The sequence below is a fragment of the Mustelus asterias genome, chromosome 18 (genome assembly GCF_964213995.1).
Source record: "Mustelus asterias chromosome 18, sMusAst1.hap1.1, whole genome shotgun sequence".
NCBI classification, from domain to species: Eukaryota; Metazoa; Chordata; class Chondrichthyes; order Carcharhiniformes; family Triakidae; genus Mustelus; species Mustelus asterias.
Window position 1 is genome coordinate 61,265,650 of NC_135818.1, and position 24,065 is coordinate 61,289,714.

The following is a 24,065-nucleotide window of genomic DNA, read 5'->3' on the forward strand; positions in this document are numbered from 1 at the left end:
TTGTTGATATGAGCTGTGTTCACTGGTGGAGTGCTTTGAGGAGGCAATTGCAGAGTTTGGGGGAAGGGGGCAACTGGTAAGGGGGGGAGGGGGTGAGGAATATACCACATACTGCTTTTCAGAGTTGTAAAGCTAAAAGGGGTATGAACATAGGGAGGAAAGAAGCCATAAAGGAATAATTTTTAAATGGGAGGCATTGGATTATGAGGGTCTAATTCAGAGTTTACAAACACAGGTATGATGGCGGAGTGGGATTTTAAAGTTTATTTATCAGTGTCACAAGTAGGCTTGCATTAACATTACAATGAAGTTACTGTGAAAATCCCCTTGTTCGGGTGCACTGAGGGAGAATTTAGCATAGCCAATGTACCTACCTAACCAGCACGTCTTTTGGACTGTGGGAGAAAACTGGAACACCTGGAGAAAACCCACACATATATAGGGAGAATGTGCAGACTCCGTACAGACAGTGACCCAAGCCAGGAATTGAACCCAAGTCCCTGATGCTGTGAGGCAGCAGTGCAAACCACTGTGCCACCGTGCCACTCCATGCTGCAGTGTAGAATATGGGCAAGCAGAGTTTTGGACGAGTTGAAGTTTATAGGGGATAAAAGGGTGAGAGATCAACTTTTGAAATAGTTCCGTTTGAATGTTTCCAGCCTGCCTCTGGAGATGGGGCCGGGACTAAATTTGGAAAGTAGTAGCCCCAATGCATTCCTGCCTCTGAGCACTTTTGCTAGAGGCTGCATCACTGTGGCACTGGTTACTTGCCCAGCAGCTGGTGGCCAGTTTCTAAACAAACTACAATTTCACTTTCTAAACAAACTACAATTTTATCTTTCCTATTACAATAAACCATGGTGTCTAGTTTTTAACAAAAGATTCATAATTCTCTATTGTTTTATTTCTCTATGATCAGTAATGCTGCCAAATTTCTTGTGGATGTTCTTGAGACAGTCAATGAGTTGGAGCTTGAAGATGCAATTGAACGCATCGTTGATGCAATTGAAAAACAACCATGTAAGTAGTAATTGAAAATTGTGAACAAATAAGGACCTGAGATCTGTTTTTGGTCAAATCTAAGTGGAATGTGCAATGTTGTTCAGTCCTTAGCATTATGTTTTGTAATGGGAAAAATATTCTATTGCCTACAATGATAATGGTTGGTTTCTGGGGCATTGCCAGGATGAGTCTTAGTGCTTTAGGCCCAGTCAGAGTTGCTTTTAGCTTTATGCATCTATACTGGAATTTTAGTTGTGAAAACGGGCTATGCAAATGGTTGAACTTCAGCAGTATGCTTATGGATTGCGAAGCTGAAGCTCTGCCAACTTGAACATAAGCTTTCTGATCTTGGGAAGTGGGATGTGTACAGAGAAGTAATGTGTGCTCTGTATTGAGTAACAGAAACCCCACATCAGCGACTTGCATTTAAATTACACCTTTAATGTTATAAAATGTTGCAAGGCACTTCAGGAATGTTATTAATAAAAATTCATTTCAAGCCACATCATGAGATATTAGGATAGATGACCAAATGCTTGTTCAAAGACGTAGGTTCTTAACAAGCATCTTAAAAGTGGGGAGAGAGGAGGAGGTCTTCACAGAACAATCACAGAATTTAGTGAGGGAATTCAAGAGCTTGAGGCACTAGTGATGGGCAGTTTAAATCAGGGATGAGGTTGCAGCCAGAATAGGACGAGTGCAAAGATCTCCAAGGGTTGTAGGGCTGGAGGAGATTTGTAGAGGGATTTGTAGAATCTAGTGAAAATTTCAAAACGTGAGGCATGACTAGACCAGGAGACACTGTAGGTCAGTGAGCACAGGAGTGATAGGTGAATGGGACTTGTGGTGAGTTAGGATATGGCAACAAAGTTTTGAAGTTGTAAATTTTGCAGCATCTTGAGTTGGTGTCCTTTACTCGCATGATAGAAATTCATGTGTGTTGGATACCTGTGTGTTCTAATTTTTAAATACACAGATTCAGTCATTACAAACTATATCTAAATGAAGCAAAGACAACAGTCTGATTTGTGTGTTTCTACTTTTCAGTGAACTGCAACATGATAGAGCAATCAATGGTGGAGGCAGCAGTCCAGGAGTGCAGTCAGACATGTGATGAAACAATGTAGGTCAATTAAAAGATTTATATTTTACATTGACCAGAAATTAGGGATGGCAGTCTCAGCAATTTTCTGACTTTCATATACACTGATATATGATTTGGATTGCCAAATTTCCACTTCGGTTAAACAAAAGTTCAGTCTTTGTAATTTGGGGAACATCCATAAGACCATAAGACCATAAGACATAGGAGCGGAAGTAAGGCCATTCGGCCCATCGAGTCCACTCCACCATTCAATCATGGTTGATTTCAACTCCATTTACCCGCTCTCTCCCCATAGCCCTTAATTCCTCGAGAAATCAAGAATTTATCAATTTCTGTCTTGAAGACGCTCAACGTCTCGGCCTCCACAGCCCTCTGTGGCAATGAATTCCACAGACCCACCACTCTCTGGCTGAAGAAATTTCTCCTCATCTCTGTTCTAAAGTGACTCCCTTTTATTCTAAGGCTGTGCCCCCGCGTCCTAGTCTCCCCTGTTAATGGAAACAACTTCCCTACGTCCATCCTATCTAAGCCGTTCATTATCTTGTAAGTTTCTATCAGATCTCCCCTCAACCTCCTAAACTCCAATGAATATAATCCCACGATCCTCAGACGTTCATCGTATGTCAGGCCTACCATTCCTGGGATCATCCGTGTGAATCTCCGCTGGACCCGTTCCAGTGCCAGTATGTCCTTCCTGAGGTGTGGGGCCCAAAATTGCTCACAGTACTCCAAATGGGGCCTAACCAGTGCTTTATAAAGCCTCAGAAGTACATCCCTGCTTTTGTATTCCAAGCCTCTTGAGATAAATGACAACATTACATTTGCTTTCCTAATTACGGACTCAACCTGCAAGTTTACCTTTAGAGAATCCTGGACTAGGACTCCCAAGTCCCTTTGCACTTTAGCATTATGAATTTTGTCACCGTTTAGAAAATAGTCCATGCCTCTATTCTTTTTTCCAAAGTGTACGACCTCGCACTTGCCCACGTTGAATTTCATCAGCCACTTCTTGGACCACTCTCCTAAACTGTCTAAATCTTTCTGCAGCCTCCCCACCTCCTCAATACTACCTGCCCCTCCACCTATCTTTGTATCATCGGCAAACTTGGCCAGAATGCTCCCAGTCCCGTCATCTAGATCGTTAATATATAAAGAGAACAGCTGTGGCCCCAACACTGAACCCTGCGGGACACCACTTGTCACCGGTTGCCATTCTGAGAAAGAACCTTTTATCCCAACTCTCTGCCTTCTGTCTGACAGCCAATCGTCAATCCATGTTAGTACCTTGCCTCGAATACCATGGGCCCTTATTTTACTCAGCAGTCTCCCGTGAGGCACCTTGTCAAAGGCCTTTTGGAAGTCAAGATAGATAACATCCATTGGCTCTCCTTGGTCTAACCTATTTGTTATCTCTTCAAAGAACTCTAACAGGTTTGTCAGGCACGACCTCCCCTTACTAAATCCATGCTGACTTGTCTTAATCCGACCCTGCACTTCCAAGAATTTAGAAATCTCATCCTTAACGATGGATTCTAGAATTTTGCCAACAACTGAGGTTAGGCTAATTGGCCTATAATTTTCCATCTTTTTTCTTGTTCCCTTCTTGAACAGTGGGGTTACAACAGCGATTTTCCAATCCTCTGGGACTTTCCCTGACTCCAGTGACTTTTGAAAGATCATAACTAACGCCTCCACTATTTCTTCAGCTATCTCCTTTAGAACTCTAGGATGTAGCCCATCTGGGCCCGGAGATTTATCAATTTTCAGACCTTTTAGTTTCTCTAGCACTTTCTCCTTTGTGATGGCAACCATATTCAACTCTGCCCCCTGACTTTCCTGAATTGTTGGGATATTACTCATGTCTTCTACTGTGAAGACTGACGCAAAGTACTTATTAAGTTCCTCAGCTATTTCCTCGTCTCCCATCACTAGATTACCAGCGTCATTTTGGAGCGGCCCAATGTCTACTTTTGCCTCCCGTTTGTTTTTAATGTATTTAAAGAAACTTTTACTATCATTCCTAATGTTACTGGCTAGCCTACCTTCATATTTGATCCTCTCCTTCCTTATTTCTCTCTTTGTTATCCTTTCACTAAGATAATTGAATTTTAAGATTTCCAATACTCTCAATCTAGTTAAGTGTTAAGAGGGGTAATTCCACCCTGACATGCATGTACGCGTATAAGAGCTGTGACTCCTCTATCATCCTACCTCAGTTCCAACATTCTTTGCCCTGGCTCGTCAGCCTCCGTGCTTTTCCTCGTTCACTTCCTGACGCAGCCTTTCATTCCCAGTTTCTTTCTCACTGAAGTGTGTTGTATTGGTGCCTCCTGGACACATTGTAAGTGAAGACTGGCTCTAAATCAATATTGAACAGGTGCATCCAATGCACAGCAAATATACCTGTCAACACAACAACATCTTTTGTCATAAACAAATTGAAATTAGATTCTGCTAGTTGTTCATGGCTAAGCTGGGTTCTCCTAAGCCGCTTATGTAGGAAAAGCGGGCATGAGAATTGGAGTAGTAGAGCTATGCTCTGCCATTCTGTACAATCATGACTGATTCTTGGCTTCAACTCCACTTTCCCAATCGCTCCCCATACCCCTTGATTCTCTGAGAAAGCAGAAAAATATCTCAGCCTTAAATATAGGCAATGATGGAACATCCACAACCTTCTAGGGTAGAGAATTCCACAAAGATTCACAAACCTTTGAGGTAAGTAATTTCTCCTCACCTCAGTCCTAAAGAGATCGTACAAGCAAAAAGCAATTCACCTTTAAACAGTTCTCTGAAGTCTCTTAGCACTCAATAGGTGCTGCAAAACTGTGACGTAAAATGTCATGAGGTTTGGAAATATTAAGGAGTTAAAGTGGGCTATGGGGAGAAGGGGAAAGGAAGTGGAGACTAACTGAGTTGTTTTTGCAGACAGGAAGCATAGACCCAATGGGCTGAATGGCCTTCTTTGCTGTAATCATTCTATGATTCTATTTCTGATTAATGGTTTGGACCGATCTGCAGTCGTAGTGATCCTAGTGCACATTCTCCCAAAGCAGGGGCAAAAGGCACCTTGGCTGTTCTTCAAAAATCGCAGAGCTCCATTTTAGTCTAGGTTTGTTAAAGCAGTTCTCCTTCGGGGTAAGATGCTCCTGGGTGAGACAAAATCCTTCTGTTTTGTTCCTATGTGTGAGATACCAGATTATTCTATGAAATGGATTTGTGACAAAAGGCAGAAATGGTAAAAGATAGGAAGGGGTCCAACCTACACCTACCCATCACTCAATACGTTATAGGGTGTGCCACTCTCATGGCAAACGAATCTCTGCCAAATCCCCTTGACCTGGAGTAAGCAGTTGGTGAAGAGAGGACTTGGGGCAGGACATTGTGCTTTAACATATGGCAAGGTGCCTTTCACTACACTGAAGATATAGCTAATCTGGGTACTCTGAAATTTTGGACAATGGTTACATTGAATTGCATTGATTTTACAGCAAAGAAAACATGCTTTTGGCCCATCTGGTCCACGCCAGTCTTTCTACTTTATATGCACTTCCTCACACTCTTCACCAGCTCGCCCTATCAACATACCTGCTAGGATCTTCATGATTATTTTGAAAGGATCTACTGTTGAATGGAGTATAGGGACAGAAAGCAGAGAATAGTACCATATTGTTTTTCAGGCTGGAGGGAAGTGTGCATTGGTGTTTCTCATGGGCACTGTTATTTGATGTATATTGACCTGGTCTTGAATATACATTGCATAATTTCAAAATTTGTAAATAGCACAAATTTACATATGTTTTAATTAATGAGGCGGATAGTAAACATCAGAAGGTCATAGATTGGTATAGTGGACGGATACATGGCAGATGAAGCTTAATGCAAAGAAGTGTAAAATGATATACTTTGGTGGGAAAAATCAGAAGCAATGTGAACTTGATGGTACAATTTTAAAGGGGGTGCAGGAACAGAGAGACCCGGAAGTATATGTATACAATTCCTGAAGTTGTCAGGACAAGTTGAGAAGGATATTTAATATTACATACTTTATTAATAGAAGCATAAAATAAAGTTTATTAATTTTTGTCACAAGTAGGCTTACTTTAAGACTGCAATTAAGCTACTGTGAAAATCCCCTAGTCGCCACACTCCTGCACCTGTTGGGTTACACCGAGGAAGAATGTAGCATGTCCAATGCACCTAACCAGCACATCTTTCGGACTTTGGGAGGAAACCGGAGCACCCGGAGGAAACCCTCGCAGACATGGGGAGAACGTGCAGATTCTGCACAGACAGTGACCCAAGCCAGGAATCGAACCCGGGACCCAGGCGCTGTGAGGCAGCAGTGCTAACCACTGTGCCATTGTGCCGCCCAGTACTAAAACAGAGAAGTTAGACTAGGACCAGAATGTTATAGCCGTTCACCCAGCGGGATTTTCCCATCCCGCTGTCGTGAACGGAGATTTAGCTCGGCATCAAATACTCTGACCTTGCTGCGGCGGGAGTGTGGCATGAACGGTCAGTAAGATTGCGCCCCATATCGTTATAAAACACTGATTCAGCCTCAACTGGGATACTGTGTTCAGTTCTTGGCAGCACACATTAGGAAGGATGAAAAGTGCTTGGAGAGAATGAAAAGAATATTACTAAAATGGTACTGGGGATGAGAGGCTGGGGAAGTTATTGTCAGAACACAACAGGGTAAGGGAAGATTCGATAAAGGTGTTCAATATCATGAAGGGTCTTGATAAAGAAGGAGAAACTGTCCAGTGAAGTAGGGTCAGTAATCAAAGGACAGACTTAAAAGGTGATTGGGAAAAGAACCAGAGATGACATAAGGAGTTTTTAAAAAACACAGTAAGTTGTAGTGAATTGAAATGCAGTGCCTGCAGGGCTGTTGGAAGCAGATTTTATAGCGGCTGGCAAAAAGAAATTGGATAAGTGCTTGAGAGGGAAAATAAAGGTTTAGGATTATGGAAAGAGCAGGTAAGTAAGATTAATTGGATAGGTTTACCAAAGAGCCAGCAGAGGCATGATGGACCAAATGGCTCCTTCATTCTATTTAACTGAGCTAGGCATGGTTTAGCATTCCAAGGCACTTTTGACATAGTCAATCTTATTCACTAATAAACCTGGAAGAGTAGACTTGTCACTAAGGGCTGGAATTGTTCTCATTAAGCTCTGGGTGATCAAACAAGCCAATATCCAAGTGGATAGAATGGTCCTGACTTGATAAGCAACAGGAAGCCTGCTGGTGCTCTGTGTTAGCAGGCTGCATGTTTTTGCTTGGTTAAACTCTAGCAGTTGTGCACACACCCCAGGACCTCAGAGTCTTGACTCAGACAGCTACTGCATTTAATTAAGTGGAGTGTGTGACTTCTGGGAAGTATCTGCACTCCATTTTGAGTGTACTGAACCTCTGGCCAAATGAATTTCTCAAGTTGCCTGGCTCGGATATCATTAAACATTGTGATTTCTCATGCAGATCAAACGCCTGACTGATAAAAGAGGGAATTAAATGTGCTTTCTGTCCTACTGGTGACTTCTACCTGCTTTCTTGGCCCCCGTGTCCCACTCTATTCTAGTATAGACCTCAAACCCTTAGTTCCTGTGATACACGTTTTGTAGCTACTCCCATAGGAAACATGCAAATGCCAGAATTGGAGGACAAAAGGGTCAGATGAACAGGAGTATGGTGAAATATTGTGAGAGAAGCATATAGAAAGGTAAAGTGGGAGAATCATTGAATTACAAACGAGTGGAAGAGAAACAGAGTGCAGTATAGCAGTGGTATTTCAGCAATGCTATAGGAGATCACCACTAATATGTGTTATTTTCATCTGTTGTACCAGCAAAAGGTGCAAGTATATTTTTAATTGAGTTCGTTTTAACAATTCTGGGCTTATATTTACAGAGAACACATTTTCAATGTGATTGGTGCATTTGAAGTCCCTCGTTACATCTACAATTCAGAAAGGAAGAAATTTTTTCCGTGAGTTTTACTAATTGTCATTATTTAGCAGGCCAAATCATTCATAATTTTGCATGAGCAATGCTGTTTGAATCCTGTTCTTGGAAATATTGTTCTTTGAAGATTCGGGTTTTTTATGACATGGATTGCTTTTGGTCTTTGCTTCTACACGATTCCTATGGAGCTGAACTAGTACGTTTGATAAACTACTGGAACATCCATCTGTAGTTCACTTATCACAAGTTACATTTTTCTTTCACATGTTGAGCCATTACTTCTTGATAATGTCCTTTGCTGCTTCTGTATACTGTTAAGCCCCCAGCTGGCCCTGTTTGAAGTTACGTAGCAAAGGGTGTGGGATGTCCCTGAGCTACAGTATCATAGTAGCATGAAGCCCATCTAACTTTGTATACGTTTTAAACTGGAATAAATTCAGTCTTTCATTCACTGTGAAACTTAAGCAGTTTGATCACTCATGGAACTTTATGCTCGAACACATCGCTTTCATACGGTCTAGATTCTGCCTTCTTGATTTGAGATCCAGATAACTAACTCAGTAGGTAAACAATGAAATCTTCTCAAATGCATCTTTCATCGTGGCATCAGGTTAACAGACACCCATAGAATATCAAAACTAAACAGGCTAGCCCTCCTAGACACTGGAAGAAAACAATTGTCACACACTGGCTGGCATCTTACCACCGTTCACACTGGTGGAACTTTCCCATCCCGCTGCAGTGAACGGAGATTTGGTTGGCCGCCAAATTCTCCGACTTCGCTGCAGCGGGAACGTGCCGTGAGCGGCAGATAAGATCGCGTCTTTGAAAACAATTAAACAAAACAAGCAGGTGAACAAGGATGCAATTTAGCATGCTAATAGGCTTAATTTTGTCACTGTTCCTGTGCGTTAACCTGGTTGTGTTACTTTCTTTGTGAACTTGGAAAAGCAAATGCAAAATAAATGAATTTGTTTTTTTTTAAGAAAAAGCAAGGATTTTGGCTAAAATCTTGTTTCTGTACTGCAGCCTGGCAATGACAGATCGTAGTGCATCTCGTCTGTTTGGAACTGCCAGAAACAAAGCTGAACTTTTTTGTGAGCGCTACACGATAATGCAACAGGTAAGGGAGAGGAGTGACTAGTGGTGTGCCTCAAGATAAAGTGTTGGGACCGCAATTGTTTACGATTTACATAGATGATTTGGAGTTGGGGACCAAGTGTAGTGTGTCAAAATTCGCAGATGACGCGAAGATGGGTGGAAGAGCAAAGCGTGCAGAGGACGCTGAAAGTCTGCAAAGGGATATAGATAATCTGAGTGGGCGAGGGTCTGGCAGATGGAGTACAATGTTGGTAAATGTGAGGTCATCCATTTTGGTAGGAATAACAGCAAAATGGTCTATTATTTAAATGGTAAAAAATTGCAGCATGCTGCTGTGCAGAGGGACCTGGGTGTCCTTGTGCAGGAATCTCAAGGAGTTGGTTTGCAGGTGCAGCAGGTAATTAAGAAGGCAAATGGAATTTTGTCCTTCATTGCTAGAGGGATGGAATTTAAAACAGCGAGATTATGTTGCAGCTGTATAAAGTGCTGGTGAGGCCACGCCTGGAGTACTGTGTACAGTTTTGGTCTCCTTACTTGAGAAAGGATATGCTGGCACTGGAAGGGGTGCAGAGGAGATTCACTAGGTTGATTCCGGAGTTGAGAGGGTTGGCTTATGAGGGGAGACTGATCAGACTGGGGCTATACTCATTGGAATTCAGAAGAATGAGGGGAGATCTTATAGAAACATATAAGATTATGAAGGGAATAGATAAGATAGAAGCAGGGAAGTTGTTTCCATTGGCGGGTGAAACTAGAACTAGGGGGCATAGCCTCAAAATAAGGGGAAGCAGATTTAGGACTGAGTTGAGGAGGAACTTCTTCACCCAAAGGGTTGTGAATCTGTGGAATTCCCTGCCCAGTGAAGCAGTTAAAAACATTGAATGTTTTTAAGGCAAGGATAAATAAATTTTTGAACAGTAAAGAATTAAGGGTTATGGTGAGCGGGCGGGTAAGTGGAGCTGAGTCCACAAAAAGATCAGCCATGATCTTACTGAATGGCGGAGCAGGCTCGAAGGGCCAGATAGCCTACTCCTGCTCCTAGTTCTTATGTTCTAAAAGTGGAACTTGCACACCTTTCAGCAGAAAATGATCTCCTTATTTCATAATTTTTTATTTAAAAGACTCGACATCATTTACAAACAAATGGCTTCAATGCCTGTTTTGAGTCCACATGACTCTTCTTCAGAGCTAGAGAAGGAGAAAAATGTTGGAATTTGCATTGTTTGAGGGGGTGGAACACAGTAGGTCATGGGGTAGGTGAGAACTAGGAGAGATTTGACAAAGATGTTATGGGCACATGACAAAGAGATGTTAATTATAATGTTAAAGACTAGAGAAGGTGATGATACAGGTATAAAGATAAGATATAGAATATGTTAATAACAGAACAAAGATCAACACTCTGATAGCAAAACTTAAGAACAAGTGACAGATGGCCCTGTGGGGAGGGAGGTGCGTAGGGACAAATGAAGGATTAAAAAAGGGGTCAAGATGGAGAAGAGAGTTCGTAGTCTGGAGTTATTGAACTTTGTTAAGTCCAGAAGGCTGTAAAATGCCTAGTTGGAAGATGTGGTGCTGTTCCTCCAGTTTGTGTTTGGCTTCGCTGGAACATTGCAGCAGGCCAAGGATGGACATGTGGGCTTGAGAACAAAGCAGTGAGTTGAAATGGCAAACGACAGGAAAGCCGGGGTCATGCTTGCAGACTGAGTGAGGCCGTTCTGAAAGTGGTCACCCAGTTTGCAGCGAGTACAGTAGACCAAATTGAAGGAGGTGCAAGTGAAGCGTTGCTTCATCTGCCTTTGACAGTGCGGAGGTAATGGGGCAGGTGTTGCACCTTCTGTGATTGCATGGAAAGGGGATGAGGAGTAGGGGTGATGGAGGATTGGACTAGGATGTCACAGAGGGAGCCGTCCCTGTGGAATGCTGATAGGGGAGGTGAGGGGAAGATGTGTTTTTACTGAAAGTTTTACATTTTACATTAAGTGCAACAAATTCCAAAAATCTAGTACAGTACAGAGTCATCATTATTCCACATAAACATGTAGAAAAGACCAGTGAATGTTCGTACAAATGGATCAAATTATAAATCATTGTGATCGTTGTAGTCGGCATCTCCTCTCGTATGGATAAAGAAAGGGTGGGGAATCTCAGGGTAACAGGATAAAACCACTAGCATATGGCCCCGTAGTGCACGTTCTCCTCCACAGGATAACAGGGCCGGAGCTAAAGATTTACAGGTTCTCTTATGGGGTAAGATTCAACCAACCAGGGCCTAACTCAACATTCCAGGGTTTCCAAGCAATGAAAGGATAACCCACAAAAGGGGGAAACACCAGGGTACTGCCATTGGTACAAGATGTGGTGTGGCAGTGTACAATCTCATGTACAGAAACCAGTAAGCCAAGGATTCATGCACCTTGCCAAAGCTTGCAACACAACAAACCTCTCTCCTCTCCCGCCATATCAGAGGCACTGATCAGGCTCCCGTCACTGGAAAGCTTAAACCATTTTCCAACAAGGAAACCCTACCAACAAGGAAAAGAAGAATCGTCAAGAAACCCATCCACAGGGTATCTTGGGGAGAGATACAACTCTCCTTCTCCTGACAAGATAAGGGAAACCCTTTAGGATTAACTACAACAAATCAGAGTCTATATCAGAAACTCCCATGCCCGGATAAAGAAAGGAAACTCCAAAAAGAGAGGAGCATCAGGATTATCCAGATGTGGTCTTTCAGACCACATATTTGCAGGAGGGATACCGGGAACAGAATAGCACAAACCACTGAGAAACAGGACACTGCTCGCCCAAGGGAGCCCAAACCTCAAAAAGCTGGAGAGGCTGGAAGTCTCCATATAAGACCACTTGCTCAGACTCCACAGCCAAAAGGCTACTACACCCCCAGGGGAATCCAGTCTCAAGAAGGAAAGCAGTCCAGAAGCCCCAAAGGGGACATCTCAGGGGAGGGAAACCTACTCCCTCATTCAATATACCCTCCATCTGACCCGGATAAACACAGCCACTACTGCCTTAACCTATTCAACAACACACCAGAATAAGGACCAACAAGCCAAAAATACGTCATTCTTACATGTTGAACAAAGCAAACTACCCCTATCTCTATGCAGCCCAGAGGTGCCATTTAAGCCATCAAGGAGTTTCGATCATTTCCCTTCATCAGAGAAACCCTAACAACCAGATAATATACCCACCGTACATTCCATTAGCCAAGTAATTAAGTAACCACTGTCCCTACCTGCGCAGCCAAGTTAAAATAGAAGACCAACTTAACAAGGCTAGATATTGGAAAAAAGAATAGAGGCATGGACTATTTTCTAAACGGTGACAAAATTCATAATGCTAAAGTGCAAAGGGACTTGGGAGTCCTAGTCCAGGATTCTCTAAAGGTAAACTTGTAGGTTGAGTCCGTAATTAAGAAAGCAAATGTAATGTTGTCATTTATCTCAAGAGGCTTGGAATACAAAAGCAGGGATGTACTTCTGAGACTTTATAAAGCACTGGTTAGGCCCCATTTGGAGTACTGTGAGCAATTTTGGGCCCCACACCTCAGGAAGGACATACTGGCACTGGAGCGGGTCCAGCGGAGATTCACACGGATGATCCCAGGAATGGTAGGCCTGACATACGATGAACCACTGAGGATCGTGGGATTATATTCATTGGAGTTTAGGAGGTTGAGGGGAGATCTGATAGAAACTTACAAGATAATGAACGGCTTAGATAGGATGGACGTAGGGAAGTTGTTTCCATTAACAGGGGAGACTAGGACGCGGGGGCACAGCCTTAGAATAAAAGGGAGTCACTTTAGAACAGAGATGAGGAGAAATTTCTTCAGCCAGAGAGTGGTGGGTCTGTGGAATTCATTGCCACAGAGGGCTGTGGAGGCCGAGACGTTGAGCATCTTCAAGACAGAAATTGATAAATTCTTGATTTCTCGAGGAATTAAGGGCTATGGGGAGAGAGCGGGTAAATGGAGTTGAAATCAACCATGATTGAATGGTGGAGTGGACTCGATGGGCCGAATGGCCTTACTTCCGCTCCTATGTCTTATGGTCTTATATTCAAGGATTAGCCAATCATGCCCGGGCATGCACCAGTAAGTACATAATTCCCAAACTCCAACAACACCGGGGTGGCCCTGCAGCTCGCCATGATCGCTGGCCTCCCTCCAGCCCCCACTGATCCTACCTGCAGAGTGGCAGTGAGGCCCCTGCCCCCTAGACCCCGTCCACAATAGGCCCTGCCCCTTGGCACTGCCCAATGCCCGGTGGGCAGTACCAAGGTGCCCCCTGAGCATGGGAATTTTGCCCCTTGGGCAATGCCAGGGGGTGCAGGCTGGCACTGCCAGGGTGCCCATGTCCAGAGGGCACCACATCCCATCGCCCGACCCCCCCCGGGGGGCCGAATTGCCCTCCCCTTCACTCCAGTGGGGTCTCCCGCTAGTTCCCCGAACGTGGGGAGCTACTCTAAACCCCGCCTGGGTGAAGTACTCCTAGCGGGGTGGGAGATGCTATCGGGCCTGGAGAATGTAATCCCAGGCCCCGATAATGACATTTACAATAGATTAAAAATAGATTTAAATCACTTACCTTGTCTTCCTGCCAGTTTCCAGCGCAGTTCCGACTGCACCTGCTTTCCAGCTGTGGGAGACATGCGTGCGTCGGGGACGCATGCGCGAATCCCGTGAAATGGCCGACACGCGCATCTCCCAATCTGACACGCCAAAAAACGTGTGCGTTGGGATGGGAGAATCAGGCTCCAGAGATGCCAATGACAAAAAAAACCCACCCAGGGTAGAATTTTCCAGTTCCGCCCACCAGGATAATGCAAAGGTCCGTTGACCTCAGGTGGCATTTTCTGGTCTTGGGGCGAGCGTGGCTGGAAAATCCCACCCCCAGTCTTTTCCTGGATACATGATCTGTCTGTGTCCGTACCTTCATAGGAAACAAGCAAGGATTCCTTAATTCCAAAATAATGAAGCTACAAAGGAAAACCTGAACCCAATAATCCATCAGGGATTCTATAACCCAAAACAACTGAAATACAAAAAATAAACTAGCCCATAAATTCTAGGGGGGCAGATTCCTCGCTTCTATGAGGACTCTTAGGACCCTACCTGCTACCTCATAATAAACCATTTGGCCAACACCCTGCAATGGCTCTACTCATCTTAACCATTATGTAATAAAGGACGTTACTCCAAAGATGTGCAGATTAGGTTGATTAGCCATGGTAAATTGCCCCTTAGTGTCAGGGAAATAAGCAAGGTAAATACGTGGGGTTGCAGGGATAGGGCCTGGGTGGGATTGTTGTCAGTGCAGGCTCAATGGATCAAATAGCCTCCTTCTGCACTGTAGGCATTCTATGATTCCCGGTTGAAAAAGTCCACCATTACATATTCCAGGATTGTAAAACAAGAAGATGGATAAAAATCGCACTCCCCTAGTAAATAGATGTCCCTGGGTTCACCAGGAAAACGAGCAAATATTTGCTACCATGCTCACTCACAGGATTGCACTTATCAATGAGATAAATCATGTAACAGAATTAATTAAGAGATGAAATTACCGAGGATACATACCAGGATTAACATGGATTATTCTAAACAGGATAATTGGCAAAATTTGCCTCAGAGCTCAGTTACAGGGTTGCCCCCTTCTACATGAAAAAAGCACACTACAGGATTAACACAAGGATCTAATTATGAGGGGTACAGTCCAGGATTAATGAATCCTAATTTTGGCAGTGTTACAGGATAACAAACGACAAAGCCTCTGTGCTCATGTATCATACATCTTTGTCAGGAAAAAAGACAATATCATGAAATCAGGAGTTTAATCACAAGGGAACAAAGTTCAGGATTAATGATGAACGGCAGGATAATATAACCGTCCACAGAGCTTGAAAAGTCCAAAGCCATGACAGGATAGTTGAGCAACATCCAGAATCCATCCAGAGTTTCAGCGAAGCCTTTGCACCATTGCCATTTTGTCATCCCGAAGCCCTGGTCAGGAGAAATTTAGGCCCCAGTGGGTGGAGAAGATCTGTCATGTTTGGCCGCCCCCAGCCCTTCTCGACAAACACTGAGGACAGGACAACGTATGACCAGTGGTTGGAGTCTTTGACTGACCCCGGCCTCAAAGACCGGATAAACGTGCTCAATCGAACTTGAAACACCCAGCCTTCAAATCGAGATTGTGAAAGCATGGCTGTCAGTTCCCGAATTCGGTTGGGAATTCATTCCTAGCTCTCCTTGGGAGACCAGGCACATGGATATTTCTCTCTGGCCCCATCTTCCTAAATCAACCAGGATATTCGACATACCATGCAGCAGGATTTTCAAGGGCTGAAGGTGAACCCTCACTGAGGAAACTGCCCTCTCGACCAACAGGATTCTCTTCTCCGCGTCATCCATTCTCTTTAGGATATCCTGCAGTTCATCAGCGCCAGCACCAATAGTTTGCCGGGGAGCCGAAACCATCATTCACAACTTCACTCACCGTGGCAGCCATCATCTTGCTGACCATGGTACCACCAAATTTTAGGCCCGCTCACCAGCGAAACCACCACTGCGAACTGGGCCCCACCCCGGCTATCTCCAACCGCCTCAATCAAACAAGGATTTTCTTGACTTAACTTGGCTCCCTGCCACCAAGCCAGGAGCATCACACAAGTTATACTAATCAGGATCAAATAATTACGGGTTGTGCATCAGACATGCAGGCACAGTGGTTCGCACTGCTGCCTCACAGCGCTAGGGACCTGGGTTCAATTCCGGCCTCGGGTCACTGTCTGTATGGAGTTTGCACGTTCTCCCCGTGTCTGCGCAGGTATCCTCCGGGTACTGCGGTTTCCTCCCACAGTCCAAAGGTGTGCAGGTTAGGTGTGTTGGCCATGCTAAATTGCCCCATAGTGTCAGGAGGAATAGCTAGGGTAAATACATAGGGTTATGGGGATAGGACCTGGGTAGGATTGTGGTTGGTGCAGACTCGATGGGCCAAATGGCCTCCTTCTGCACTGTAGGATTCTGTGAAAAAAATTTTTTTAAAGAATTAAAAAGCTGTTGTCAACGGGGTTTCCCATTAAATGCACCCCTCAATGCCAGGAAAGTGGTGGCTGAGATGGGCCATCAGTGGGACTGGAAGATCCTGTTAGGGTGAACAACCGGAAAATTGCGGCCAATAGGTTTGAAAGCTCAAGAAGGAAGGGTTTGACTTTATATGTAGAATCATATAGCACAGTAGTCCATCATGCCTGTGCCAGTTCTTGGGGTGAGATTTGAAAAGGTTATTGATTTCCATTTAATACAAATGATTTTAGGTGGTGCCCATATTAAGAATTTTAGAAAATTTGTGTAACTATAGAATTGATAAACAACTTGTTGCATCTCATACCCTTAACACTTTATTTTATAGCGGACGCATAGACATGAATTATTTACACCCACTGTGACAGGAGCACACCCTGATGAGAACAGGGATAAATTTCAAGTAAGATGTCAAGTGTTTGTCAACAATTGAGTTTCTGTCTCTTTCTCTCTCTCTCTCTCTGCTTGCTCATCACTAATTTTTCTCCATCTTTTTTCCTCTCTTTTATCGTTTACACGTTTTGGGGAGAGTTTAAGAATCAACCACACCTGTCATAAACAGGGTGGGTGCAACCTGAAAACTGTACTGGAGCATTTGATTCCCTGGTCACACTTATGCTCCAATTGCCCCCATATTGGGTAGGATCCTGAGATGGGGGCCAGAGCACTTACCTTTTTCAGGTGGGGGCCGCTGTTTGTGATTTATATATAAACGATCTGGAAGAAGGTGTAACTGGGGTGATCAGTAAGTTTGCGGACGACACGAAATTGGCAGGACTTGCAGATAGTGAGGAGCACTGTCAGAGGCTACAGAAGGATATAGATAGGCTGGAAATGTGGGCAAAGAAATGGCAGATGGAGTTCAATCCTGCGAAGTGATGCATTTTGGTAGAAATAATGTAGGGAGGAGCTATACGATAAATGGCAGAACCATAAAGGGTGTAGATACGCAGAGGGACCTGGGTGTGCAAGTCCACAGATCCTTGAAGGTGACGTCACAGGTGGAGAAGGTGGTGAAGAAGGCATATGGCATGCTTGCCTTTATAGGACGGGGCATAGAGTATAAAAGTTGGGGTCTGATGTTGCAGATGTATAGAACGTTGGTTCGGTCGCATTTGGAAAACTGTGTCCAGTTCTAGTCGCCACACTACCAGAAGGACGTGGAGGCTTTGGAGAGAGTACAGAGGAGGTTTACCAGAATGTTGCCTGGTATGGAGGGGCTTAGTTATGAGGAGAGATTGGGTAAACTGGGGTTGTTCTCCCTGGAAAGACGGAGGATGAGGGGAGACTTAATAGAGGTGTATAAAATTATGAAAGGCATAGATAGGGTGAACGGTGGGAAGCTTTTCTCAGGTCGGTGGTGACGTTCACGAGGGGTCATAGGTTCAAGGTGAAGGGGGGGAGGTTTAACACAGATATCAGAAGGACATATTTTACACAGAGGGTGGTGGGGGCCTGGAATGCGCTGCCAGGCAAGGTGGTGGAGGCAGACACACTGGGAACGTTTAAGACTTATCTAGATAGCCATATGAATGGAGTGGGAATGGAGGGATACAAAAAAATGGTCTAGTTTGGACCAGGGAGCGGCACGGGCTTGGAGGGCCGAGGGGCCTGTTCCTGTGCTGTATTCTTTATTCTTTGTTCTATAGGCAATTCATTGCCCTATGCCATACAGTGGCCACTCAATGAAGGGTGCTCATGGTAATTTTTAACTGGTATTTATTTCACATAATTACCACAAAACTTGCAAAAGGCAGATTGGCAAAATAACAGCTAATTTTATGTCAGTCCTTTCCATGATCTACAAAGGAAACAGATACAGGAATTTGAAGATGGCGACATTATTCTGCAATTTCTGTTGCACCTAAATAGCAAAATGTTTCCCTTTTGGGGATAGTGTTTGATAATGGTTTCCATTAAGGGGAAAATGAAACAGGAAAGGAGGTGCTACTCTGTGGTAAATCAAATGCAGTACTTGAACTATTTTAAATCTCCACTGGGAGGTGGACTACAAGTAATTCCACAGCATAAAGCAAGGAAGAAAATACTTTTTTTCTACAAGGAATGCCAATTTTTCAGACCCGTTGCTTTATTTTCAGCTCAACACCGTGGAAATGCTGCTTGGCAGCACCACAAAGATCGGAGAAGTTATTGTTCTGGGGATGATAACACAACTCAAAGAGGTAAGCTGTACTGTGTGATTAAGAGTTTATATTAACAGGAATTTGTTCCAGGTTACAATGAAATACAGCATTCTTCTCTGCTGGGCTTCCGAGAGCAATAAAATGAACAGTAGGGCAAATGTCAAGTGATAAGATCATTACATATTCAAGAAGTACAGTGTTGCTTTTAATATATTGCCTTTATTTTACCCACATTTTAGATTTTGAACTGACACAGTGGAGCTCCATTACTCTGAGTAAAACTATGGTGATGAAGGTGCTTAAAACACTTGCTGCATCTTATGGCCATACGAAATAGTGGGATCCAAGATTTGATATGTGGTCTGTTTTTAGTTAGCTATCAAAACTTGGTGGCAGAAACACTGCCATTAGCCTCAGAATCCCTAAAAGGTTAACTGGGTTGCAGCAGATTGTTGGCTATCTGGTGACCTCTTCTGGAATTGTGTATGCTCCGTGAGAAGTGAATTAGGCTCATTTGTCATGACTCTTGTAAACATTCACTGTGCAGGTAGTCACACGAAGAGTGATCATGTGGATAAGATGCACATGTTGCTGCCTGTAATACTGTACCCCACCGTGGGATAGGGGAGGAAAGCAGAGGAAATAGGGAGAGTGAGCAAAATGCTTTTTGTTGGCCCAATTTGAGCAATGTTAATAGTTATCACTGATAGCATTCTGTCATGTTTTTAAAAAAACTTAGGGCGTGAGTTTTTCAGTGCCGAATGAGCGAGAAAATGGGAGAGTTTCAGACCTGTGTTCTAGTCGAGTTTGAAAATGCAATCTTGTAACATTCTCTCACTTATCTGGACAGAAGTGCAATTCTCACCAGCTTGCGGGGGGAGGGTGGGGGGCGGTGGGGGGTTTGGGAGGTGGAAGGGGGGAGTGGGGTTGGGGGGTGGGAGTGGAGAGGGGGGTGGTGAAGCCTACATTCAACGGTGAAGTTGGCTGCAGACAACCTGAGGGGTCTGAGCCGGTAAGATCGCACCCTTAAGGCTCAAAAGAAGTCCTGTGCAACCCAAAGCTGAAATGAACATTTTTGTTTACAATGTTATCAATTCTGAATGACTATATTATTAATTACATTTACTGTTTTAGGGAAAATTCTTTCTTGAAGATCCAACTGGAACTGTTCAACTTGACCTGAGTAAAGCCATATCCTTTTATGTACTCTTAACCATGGAGTTTAAAATTCATGTGAATTCAGAACGAGAAGCAAAGTATAATCACAAATTTCACACATAAGGAGGTGAAATGAGATCAAGTCCAGCACAGTTATTTGGTGATAAAGTTGGATTGTAAGAGGAAGGAAAGGTTAAGAGTGAAGGAAGTTCCGCTTTCATAAAATGTTGGAAAGGAATGAGTTATGTTTTACGAGTTGGTCTCTTTTGGGGCAATAATTGGGATGCTATAATTAACCTAAATTCTGAGCTGGGAACAGTGAGGCAGAATTGCGCTGCTGATTGCAATCCACTGACACCCATTGGAAGCTATGTGTATTTGGATATCTGATGAGGACAGGATTGAACTGGAGTATAGTGCTCCAGTCCAACAGCAAGGCAGTATCCGCAGCCTTTGCATGAAGATTCCACATTGGCACTCTTGGAATGGTCTTACAACAACTGAGCGTCAGTATGGTTTTTGTTGAAAATGTGCGAAGAAAAGTGCAAAAGATGTGATAATCCTCATTTTACTATTGCATTGCAGAACATTTGTATAAGCTTTAGATAAAAATGTATGAAATCAGAACCAATAGGGAATTGTTTCCGAGTGACCACTGGGTCTCTATCCATTTTTGCATTTTACCTACCACTAACACAATTGTCACCTGAAGTGACTTATCTTTTCATTGCATATTCCCTTAGTTGAGAAAATTGTCGATCTAGCCTTCATTCAATTCCATTAATGTCATGTATCTCAAAAATGCATTTTCTGTAACATATGATCCTGAAATTCCATATTTTCTTGTTAGTAATTTCTTTAACATTGAAGCACCAGTTTCACAGTGGCTTATATACAGAATCCTGCTTTGTTCTAACAGAAGGTAATGAATGCGAATAAATTTATCTTGACAGTGCTTGCAGCAATTTGCATGTTTTACTGTCACCAAATGTCACTGCTTTGTGAGCTCTCTGTTTTTCCATCTATTTCGATGGGAGGTAACACAATACTGTTATTTTGGTTGCATTGAAAAGTATCTTTGTTCTTGAATTTTAATAGTTCCGCACAGTTAATGGTCAGTTTAGGTGCTTTTAAAAAGATATTTATGAGTTGTGTCCTGATTGCAACATAGAATCGCAGAATCCCTACTGCGCAGAAGCAGGCCATTTGGCCCATTGAGTATACACCGACTCTGATAGGGCATCTTACCCGTAATGCCACATATTTACGCCACTAATCCCCCTAATTTACACATCTCTTGGGACACTAAGGGCCCGATTTTACCATTTTCATTCTAAGTGCTGAATCTGCCCCTAATGCAGATCCGATTTAGAAATCTGCTTTCCGGCGCCCCCATACGCACTCAGCCATCTCCAGTCCCATTCGCGCTGTGGGCGGGGCTTAGCGCGGCCGAAACAATTAGAGCTCTGAACTGCGCATGCGCAGTTAGAAAAAAGTTTGAAAAAGCGCGCCCGTTTCAGATCGCTCCTGAGCCGCAGAAAGCAGAGAAACCAGGAGCGATAGTGCACACACACATCACTATCCCCCTTATCCACCCCCTCCCCTGCTTCCCACACACATCACTATCCCCCTTATCCACCCCCCCTCCCCACCGATCGCCCGCAGAGTGGCAGTGGACCCCCCTGTTCCCCCCCCCCCCCACCAGAGATCCATCTGCCACCCACCCCCCCACCAGTGAGCGATCGGGGCCCCCCCCCCCCCCCGACAACAATCTAGCCTCACTCCCCCGTCACCCCCAGAGAATGGTCTGGCCTCACTCACCCCCGCCCCCCCCCCCCCCCCCCCCCGCCCCAGACAACAATCTAACCTCACTCTGATATCTGGCCTCACTCACCGCCCTGCCCCGCCAGAGATACATCTGACCCGCCTCCCTCCTCCCCCCCCCCCCCCCCCCCCCCCCCCACCACTGATCTGAGTCAGAGAGCCGTTGGAAACACTGAACGCGCTCTTCAGCAGCTGGAGCACCCGATTCAGACTTTTATTTAGCATGTCCATTTCGGCCTGATTCCGGATTGGCAAACGTGGTGGTAAAGGGGGAAATGCTGATAGAGTTGGGCGGGCAGTTCATTAATTCAATTTAAATGCATGCAAATGCATTTAAATCGTCATTGTGCCCGTTTTGGGTGTGAAGCGGATCGCCACCATTCCCGGGTTTTGGTAAAGTGGCAATCTGCGTGGATCGCATTAATGGCCTCACACCCGAGTTTACCACGTTTTCGCACCCGAAAACGGGCGCAACGCAATGGTAAAATTGGGCCCTGAGGGGCAATTTAGCATGGCCAATCAACCTAACCTGCACACCTTTGGAGTGTGGGAGGAAACTGGAGCACCCGGAGGAAATCCACACAGACATGGGGAGAATGTGCAAACTCCACACAGACAGGACAAAATGAACTGTAATGACTATTTATTAACAAGTTATTTTAATAAATAAAGAGTTTGCATTTATCTGGTGCCTTTTGTAAATTCAGGACATTCCAAAGTGCTTTCAACCACAGAAGTATTTCTGAAAGGTGTCCCTGTTATAAGGAAATATGACAGCCAATTTGTGAACAGCAAGGTCTCTCCGATAGTAATCAGATAATGACCAGACAATCTATTTTTAGGATATTGGTTGAGGGATGAAAATTGCCAATGCCAGAAGAACTCCCTGCTTTTCTTTGAAAATCCTTGTGGTATCTTTTGGATCTACCTGAGAGAGCAGGTAGGCCTTGGTGCAACATGTCATCCAAAAGCTGGCACCTCCAACAGTGCAACACTCCCTCAGTACTGAACTGAAGATTCAGCATAGATTATATGATCTGGAATGGGACTTGAATGCCACAACCTTCTGATGCATTGTTGCACTCTGTGCTGAGTTGACCTGCAAGGAGCAATATTAGCATTGGCCAGAGAAGTCTGATCTTCTAGGGTCAAAATCATAATGTATGACTCACCACGGTCTTGGGGTTGTACTACACTTGCTTCTCTGGCGACATAAATTGTCCCTGGGTGTGCAGAACTGTAAGTCTTGATTAGCACTGAGACAATGTTACTGCTTAAATGCAATTAATCTATAAGTATGGAATATGTCTACAGTATTGTGCGTGGTTATCAAAATTATAATATTTCTTAATAAAGTAGGCAGAAATGAGATCACTCACTTTAAAATACTTAGTTAGGAATACACTCTTCCATTATAATCACACATTATAGGATATATTTTGGCAAGCATTGAAATGTGCAACAAGACAAAATCTAATTACTCGGTTTTGTGTATTTGTTAGTTAAAATTGTTGTTTGGTAATTTCACAATCAACACGCACTCTGGAAATGGCTGTTATAATGAGTATTCTTTACAGGATGGTATGAAGATGGAATTTTTCATGTCAATGGGTTTGGATTTCCACCTACTGAATCTTCCCACACGACAAGGTGATTTTTACTGGAGAGTTTTCCAATAGGTATCTGCTTCAAGGTGGTTTTCTGGCATTTGATTTGATAAATGAATAGTATTTTGGTTTATTGCAAGGCCCAAGCCATTATTGCAGGCTATCAAACTGTTGCTATCATACTAAACAATATACTTCATTCTACTTCCTTAGCCAATAACTACTGTTTCTATCAACTTGCTGCAATAATCTTTTAATGTTCAGAAAATGTACCCAGATTCTTAATAGAGGATTTTGGATTATGGGTGCCAAGTTCATGAAGGCTGAATTAGTTAGAGAGGGTTGGGGGGGGGGGAATAGAATATTCACAGCAGAGTTTTGGATGAGCCCATGGAATGCTGGAGATTGGGAAACTGGCAAGGAACTACACATTGGTTCTGTGGCAGTTAAAATAATGTGCAGAAGATTCATTGTAGATTTCAGCTAGAGACCAGACAAACTAAAAATAATATCCTGTCACACAAAACACCCATAGAAAACATTTTGTAACAGTTACAAGATACAGTTAACCTGACTGCTTTATTCTGCCACCATGTGGAGATGCCGGTTTAAACCTGTTGGACTTTAACCTGGTGTTGTGATGTTCTGCCACACCATTAATAATTCTTATTATAGAAATTTATGTTGCACTCTGTCTAATTGGTAGTGCATGTATTTGGGAATATGATATAATCAATAATGATTTAACACACATATCTTTGTTTATGTCTGTGACCTAACCCCAAGCCAACTATACAGTTCATACTGAAAGCTTATATCTGTAATGTTGTGCTCCGTAGCAGTACTGTTGGTGGAACATAGTTGGCTTGAGGTTGGCCCTTCATACTGTTTTCAAAAAGTAATGGAAGCATTAGATGATGGTTTAGCAACAGGTGAGGTATACTTTAAGCATTACCTGCAGCTTCTTTCCTTTCAGAAGAGCACCAGAAGAAATTTTGAAATTGGGATGGTGCAGGGGGGTCAGGGAGCATGATAATGAAAAGCTGGAT

At 43.6% G+C, this 24,065-nt stretch overlaps 1 protein-coding gene across 1 annotated transcript in view; it reads left to right on the forward strand.

Annotated features, from left to right (window-relative positions):
- The window catches only part of pole2 (polymerase (DNA directed), epsilon 2), a 45,601-nt gene that overhangs the window by 461 nt on the left and 21,075 nt on the right, over positions 1 to 24,065 (forward strand). The window contains exons 2-10 of the mRNA XM_078233199.1: positions 920 to 1,020; positions 2,050 to 2,125; positions 8,022 to 8,099; positions 9,104 to 9,197; positions 16,612 to 16,686; positions 18,383 to 18,466; positions 19,562 to 19,617; positions 20,458 to 20,507; positions 22,987 to 23,059. Coding sequence (XP_078089325.1) covers positions 920 to 1,020; positions 2,050 to 2,125; positions 8,022 to 8,099; positions 9,104 to 9,197; positions 16,612 to 16,686; positions 18,383 to 18,466; positions 19,562 to 19,617; positions 20,458 to 20,507; positions 22,987 to 23,059 — 687 coding nt within the window. The remainder of the gene's footprint in view (positions 1 to 919; positions 1,021 to 2,049; positions 2,126 to 8,021; positions 8,100 to 9,103; positions 9,198 to 16,611; positions 16,687 to 18,382; positions 18,467 to 19,561; positions 19,618 to 20,457; positions 20,508 to 22,986; positions 23,060 to 24,065) is intronic.